Source organism: Poecilia reticulata, linkage group LG7 (genome assembly GCF_000633615.1).
Source record: "Poecilia reticulata strain Guanapo linkage group LG7, Guppy_female_1.0+MT, whole genome shotgun sequence".
Classification (NCBI taxonomy): domain Eukaryota; kingdom Metazoa; phylum Chordata; class Actinopteri; order Cyprinodontiformes; family Poeciliidae; genus Poecilia; species Poecilia reticulata.
In genome coordinates, this window is record NC_024337.1 from 4,276,129 (window position 1) to 4,283,401 (window position 7,273).

General features: G+C 38.8%; 1 protein-coding gene across 1 annotated transcript in view; it reads left to right on the top strand.

The window, feature by feature from the left end:
• LOC103467068 (tumor necrosis factor receptor superfamily member 5-like) overlaps positions 1-2,948 on the top strand; it is a 7,889-nt gene extending 4,941 nt beyond the window's left edge. Inside the window, exons 2-8 of the mRNA XM_017305635.1 lie at positions 621-714; positions 863-988; positions 1,983-2,138; positions 2,299-2,386; positions 2,471-2,655; positions 2,741-2,772; positions 2,865-2,948. Of these exons, the coding sequence (XP_017161124.1) occupies positions 621-714; positions 863-988; positions 1,983-2,138; positions 2,299-2,386; positions 2,471-2,655; positions 2,741-2,772; positions 2,865-2,948 (765 nt within the window). The remainder of the gene's footprint in view (positions 1-620; positions 715-862; positions 989-1,982; positions 2,139-2,298; positions 2,387-2,470; positions 2,656-2,740; positions 2,773-2,864) is intronic.
• Positions 2,949-7,273: the final 4,325 nt, after the last annotated feature.

The window sequence follows — 7,273 nt, forward strand, 5'->3', positions numbered from 1 at the left end:
AAACACTGAAGAGAAGAAGAGTTATGATTAATGTAGTTACAGTTCTATCCATGTTTTAATGTTGCAGAGCTCAGTTGTTTGCAAATGGTTCAAAGTTTAAACTGGCATGCTTTACATCTTTTATCTGCTCATTTGTGTAATATTTAACAACTAGAAAATGGCAAAGAACTTTATCCACTCTGATTGGCTGCTGTTAGACCTACAAATTTTAACTTGAATGTTTGTTGCATTTTTCGTAGATGCCTGTGAAAATAATTTCTATTCCCATGGTTTTTTTGTTCTCTGGGAAATTATTTTTTATGCTAAATACAGAAACAAGCATAAAAATCAAAACATCTATAATAGTGATAGTAATATTAATGATAAAATAATGGTTAGTGCAATGTAGCCTGCAAATTCTTTGGTGGGGGCGGTGAGGGACCTGAATAAGGGCTAGGGGGGCCGCTGGGCCAAAAAAGGTTGAGAAACACTGTCTTATAATATATGAATGTGGTGCTGACACTGAACTGCTAAAAGAAAGCATCAGAAAAGGACAAAAAATAACAGATCTTGAAATAAAATGCTGCAGTCTGCTAGAATCTGGTCCTAATTCTTAGAAAAACTGTTTCGTCTCTTCACAGGTGATTCTAATAAGAGACTTCAGAGTCTATTCCACCACATGTCATCTAACAGAGTACAAGACATTGGATGGATGCTGTCCTATGTGTCCTGCTGGTATGTCCTAGTTAATGATGAATTACTGTTTATTCTGATATAAACTCTGTTGCAGCTAATTTCTTGCATTGCTTGACCTTTGCTTTACATGGAAAGAGCCTTTCCTATTCTTCATAAGGAAAAAAATGTGTTGTTTATTTCCCAACAGGTCATCGAGTCAAAACAGACTGTACAGAGTTCAGCAGTACATCATGTCTCCCATGTTCAGATGGGACACATTTGGATCAGTCAAATGGACTAAAGAGTTGCACTCGATGTTCTATCTGTCATTCAGGTGCAGTTATCTTTGACCTTATGACTATGATGATCGTACAGAAGAAAATTACCTCACTAATTGAACTCTCTGTTGTTGCTCCTTTTCAGCCTGCTACTTTTAGTTAATTATTTAATTACACAGGATTTACTGCTGGGCAGATGCAGTTCTACTTGGGGGCAAGGGGTAGACAACTACCAGTCTGCTAGGCTCAATGTATGCTACCAGTTTTTTCCAACTCTGGTCCTCAAGGCAAACTGCCAGGCATGTTAAATGTTTCCAGGCTTCAACACATCCCATTCAGATGATTACAATTCAGCAAAACCGTTTTAATCAGCCTGTGCTGAAGCAGGGGAATACCTAAAACTTGCAGGGCAGTGTGCCTTGAGGACCGGGGTTGAAAAACACTTGATTAGACGTTGGCATTTCAATCATTAGAATCCGACCACAAAACAACATTGATTCAATGACATCTTTTCAACCTTGGTTACTTGGCTAGAAATGGATGATGGTTGATCCACCGTCAATCGTCAACCTTAACCATAAAGTCAATCTTTTTGACCAATTTAATGTTGAATTACTGTCGCTTGCTACCTGGTTGTTGTTTTCTGTCACTCTGCATCTGCTACAAAATTATTTACCTTTGTAAGATTATAATTTTTTAGGGTAACGTTGGTAGGAGTTTGTCCAGTTACCAGGGGTTTGGTGGTTCAAACCCTTGCTGTTGTTGAGTCCATAGACAGAACGTTTCACTCGCCTTTCCTGGTGGTTGTGGTGCCGGTACATTACAGCCTTGCCTCTTACAATATAGCTTACTACCATGAGTGTGTGAATGGGTGAATGACTCAATTGATTTGGTTAGTGATGTCGCACTGCTATTATTTTGAATACAAATGTAAATCATTTATTGAGATGTCTCTTTTGATTCACTTGGAGAAACTTCTCACATAAATGAGACAGGTTCACCGTGTTGCTAAGTTTTCTCCATACATGTGTAATCTGTATATGTTCACAGGAGCTGGTCTGAAGGTAAAGCAACAATGTTTACGATCTGCAGACACAGTTTGTGAGCCAATGGAGGGATTCTACTGTACAGATTCTACATCAGGAGGCTGTGCTGCAGCACAGAAACACAGGAGCTGTGAACCAGGACAGTACATCAGTAGGATGGGTTGGTCTGATTCTTTTTAATACATACTGCACATACTCTCATTTTTAGATGAGTTCTGACTTTTGAACATTTGTAAAGAAGAAAGAGTTGCATGTTGGTCAGAACTAAAAATCAGATCAGAATCTTCTGACTAACTTTAAGCTGATTTGTGTTTGTACAGGAACAGCCTCCACAGACACAGAATGCTCTGAATGCAGCAGTGGAACATTTTCTAATGGAACGATGTTGTCATGTCAGCTTCACACACAGTAAGATAGTCTTATACCAACAGCAAAACATAGAATAATGTCTTGCCAAGTGCCTTACCTCAATGCATGTTTCTGTTATTACAGATGTGAAAAAGAAAACCTTCAGCTGATAAAAGCAGGAACAACTACAACTGATGCTGAATGTGGAGAAAAAAATGACAGCATCACAGGAGTTGGGATCATTGTTCTGGTGGTTTCTTTAGTTATAGTTGTGTCAGTAATTGTTGCTATTGTTGCTCTCTGGAGAAAGAAGAAAATTACATTACAAGGTGAGATGAATAAATGCTAATTCAAATATGACCAGCATTTCAAAGAATATTCACAGTTTTAGTAATAACATTTTCTTTTTAACAGACATTTTTAAAAGTCAACCGAAACCCCAAAGGGTAAGAAGGTTTCTAGTTGAACTGTAATTTGAACAGATATTGATAGCAGTATTTGGTTTATGAAATAATTTATTTTATTCTCTACATAAAAGGGCCCAGCAGAAGGAGCAGAACAGGGTGAATGTTTGACAGATCCAGGTAAGAAGAAAATTCTTTACTTGAACATTATAGGATAGATCAGGGGTCACCAACTCCAGTCCTCAAGGGCTACCATCCTGCAACTTTAAATTCACCTTTGCTCCAAAATGTCTGAATTTCCTCACCAGCATTCATTCCTCTCTGCAATAGGCTGGAAATGAGCCGTTTATTTGAACCAGGTGTGTTTGAGCAGAGACGCATCAAAAAGTTGCAGGACGGTAGCCCTCCAGGATTGGAGTTGGTGACCCCTGGGATAGATAGTTTTTCTGGTCATTGTTCTGGAAGATGGCTGCACAGTGGCGCAGTTGGTAGAGCTGTTGCCTTGCAGAAAGAAGGTCCTGGGTTTGATTCCCAGCCTGGGGTCTTTCTGTATGGAGTTTGCGTGTTCTCCTTGTGGATGGTGGGTTCTCTCTGGGTACTCTGGCTTATTCCCACAGTCCAGAAACATGACTGTCAGGTTAATTGGCCTCTCTAAATTCTCCCTAGGTGTGAGTGTGTGTGTGGATGGTTGTTTGTCCTGTGTGTCTCTGTGTTGACCTGCGACAGACTGGTGACCTGTCCTGGGTGACCCCGCCTCTTGCATGGAACGTTAGCTGGAGATGGGCACCAGCAACCCTCCCAACCCCAATAAGGGACAAGGGTGTATAGAAAATGGATGGATGTTCTGGATAAGATTTTTCTTTTTAAGGAATAAAATAGAACTGACTACAAATGTATAAATGATTCTACCTGAGCTGCAATTCTGGTTGTTTCCATCGATATCTAATTGTTTTGTTGCCTTTTTTAATTTTCCCTTTACAGTGCAAGAAACCCCAAACTAAACAGCTGGATGAAAATCTACTTACTGCAGATTAAATGTCCTTCAGGGTCCAGGTGTAACCAAGCTGGATGCTGAGACATTGTTCTTACAGTGATTAGAAAGAACAGCTGAATCTCAAACTCCCTTCTCCACCAGCCATGGTCATCATCACCCTACACCGATCGCACTGTACAGGAACGAAAGTCATTGAAACACCAACCAGAACAATGAGATGTTTCCATAATAATAAACACCGGATCACTAGTAAGCTAAATAATATGTTAAAAGATTAAAAGAGCCTTTAGGGAGCAAGGCTGGGAGTTATTGTGGAGTATACAGAACCAACTCAAAGTCGAGATTAGAGCAAGGAGAAATTGGAGAAGAAGTGGAGGTGGTTGAGGAATATAAATACCTCAGTGACCACCTGGACAACAGACTGGACTGGAGATGCAACAGAAGAAGCGACAGAGAAGTACTTCTTGAGGAAGCCAAGATTTTTCAACATTTGCTACAAGCGGCTGCAGATCTTCTATAATCTGTTGTTGAGAACGTCATCTCTTCATCCATCATCTGGTGGGGCAGCAGCACCAGAGCCAGGGACCTAAAAAGCCTCAACAACCTGATAAAGAAGGTTGGTTCTGTTCTGCGGACGACTGCAGAAACCTATGAAGATGATGATGCAAAGGATTCTTCATAAAATCAATAAAATTATGGATAACCCTGACCATTCTCTTCATGAGACTGTCTTGAGAAAACAAGTGTTATTAGTCAGATTCACTGTAATACAGACTGCTACAAGAGATATTTCCTGCCTGCAGTCCTCACTATATATATTACACAGTGGAAAAATGTGATTGTATTTTGCATGTATTTTGTGTTGGATTTTTTTCTCTTTGTGGCTCCTCAAGGACACTGAACTGAAAGCTTTCTGTCTAAGGAAGTGGGGCACAGTAATTGGTTGCTCGTAGAGGTGTCTGCATAGACTAAATGAGACTCATGTTCTCCAAACCCAGAAATGGAATTAGACTTGAGGATACTTGGCAACCCTGAACAGGAGCACCTAGTTTACATACTTTAGATCAACATTAGATTATTTTTCTTCTTTTGCTCTTTTTCTTCTTCTTCTTTACCTTGGTTTATTATTTTGTTTGTATTTCTTTTTAATTCATGTATAGCACTTTGAATTGCCTTGTTGCTGAAAATGTGCTATATAAATAAAATTACCTTACCAAATAAAAGGAGCTGAGGGAGAAGGAAGAGAACGAACTTGTTGGGCGACGGAGCCAGACGCGCTGATGAGGAGAGAGAACCCAGCGCTACAGTCCTGCACAGAGTCGCAGGAGGTGGACGGCGGCCTAACAAAGACAATCGGGGCAGAGAAGAAACTGCCACGAAAGATGATTTTTGACTGACTGTTGTTCTCCTTGGGTTTTTGAGTTTTTTTCTCCCCCTTGTGCCAAAGATTGAGTGCAGGACCATACTGGGCACATTTACAATAACTATTTGAAGACTCTGAACTAATGCGAGTTACATTCAATTTCGCTTTGGGATCAAATAATTTTTAAATTTTTAAACAAATGGCTACATCCCCCAGGGCGATTAGAAAAAGTGCCTACTTTTACAACTGTACCAACTTTCACGCTTTTCAAGGTAACAATAATTGTACATTTTTACTAAACTTGGCTAATTTAGCAATACACTATGCCGACATCTTATTGCACTGGGATTACAAAGTGTAATACCAGTGTGATATTTGGAAGAATATTTAGATCAGTGTTTCTCAACCTTTTTTGGGCCAGCGCCCCCTAGCCTTTATCCAGGTCCCTCACTGCCCCCCACCAAAGAATTTGTAGGCTACTTTGCACTATTATTTTATCATTAATGTTATCACTATTGTAGATGTTTTGATTTTTATGCTTATTTCTGTATTTATCATCAAAAATAATTTCCCAGAGAACAAAAAAAACCATGGAAATAGAAATTATTTTCACAGGCGTCTACGAAAAATGTTTAAACTTTTAACTATTTGCAAAACAACTAAGCTCTGCAACATTAAAACATGGATAGAACTGTAACTACATTAATCATAACTCTTCTTCTCTTCAGTGTTTCTGTCAGTTTCTGGTGGTGCAGCTCTGTGCTGCCTTCAGGAGAATGGGACATCGGAGTATCATCCATAAAACTTCACCCACATGGCATTTATTGTGCAAACCAGAGCTTTCAGTGGAAAAACTAAAGTTCCAGATCCTTTTAATGCCATACAAATATGAGACAGAAACATGGATTATATCTTTATATAGACCTGTCTATTGATTTATAGATTRATAGTTTTACTGGACAGAAATTACAAAGAACAAATCTGGTTCTTAATCAAAKCCTAATGAGTCAAATTGAAAGTGTCATGGAATCATCAGCCTCATGACATTAACACTGACATGTAAAATAATATTGAAATAAATATATCAAATCTAAATAAAAACATAAATAAGTGATACATTCTTTACTGTTATAATCTGTAAGACATTTATTCTCAGTACTAGATATGGTCTCAACAAACCCATGACATTTCAACAATATTATTTTACCTTTTATCTGGAAATAGCGTGTTTATTCTTGCCATACAGTTTTCTGCATTAATTATTGCTCGAAAGGTCTTGCCATAGCAGTTTATTCCTCTGTATTTACTTTAGTTTCTTAGTTTATTCTTGCATTTTGTTCTTCATTCATTTCCATTTAGTTTCCTTTGATTAATATTATCCTCTCTTGGTTTATTGCTATGTCCACTTTAGTTTCTTTCCTGTTGCTACATTTATTTTATCGTTTATTGACCACCAGTAATTTTCACTCATCACCTGCTGCGCAGCCTAATCGTCATGTGTTTCCACATCATGTGTTGATTTTTTCACTGTTCAGTGTCGGATTTTCTGTTTTTATGCCATAATTCACATCTAGTTTGTCGCTCCGTTTTATGTCCCGCTTCTCCTGTTTCAGAGTTTTGCGCAATGTGCGCGTCTTTTTTTTCTTCTTCTTCTTCTTTCTTTTAAGGCCTAAGGTGCAGGGCGGTCGGGAAACTATCGATGGGGAAAAGGCAGACTGACATAAACCTTTTAAAACAACTGAAACCATTTCTGTATTCTGATTATTGAAATTTAAAAGTGCTGTGTTGTTCTATCACCCCCGTTTCATACCGGACCACTTACAGCACCGGTGTTAACGCTATAAAATGAACGCTCTCTATCGTGGTATCACCCATGGAGGGATTTCTTGATTTCTTTATTTAAATGAGTTCATTTTWCAGAGGGATACTCAGTGAGGGTATCGTGATTTTAGCTACCAGTAGCAGGAGAACGGAGAAGAAGCTAACAGAAGCTAACAAACACTGAGTAGAAGAAGAAGAGCTGCCATCGATACAGTTGCAGGCAAGCATGATTTAATGTTACACAAAAGTTTTACCAAGTTGCTCAAAGTCTAAACTGACATTGTTGTGCATTTAAGGTGTAAAGTTTACCTTCGACCAAACGCCCCCCAAAGGCATCCCAGCGCCCCCCTTTTGTAAAAATGTCC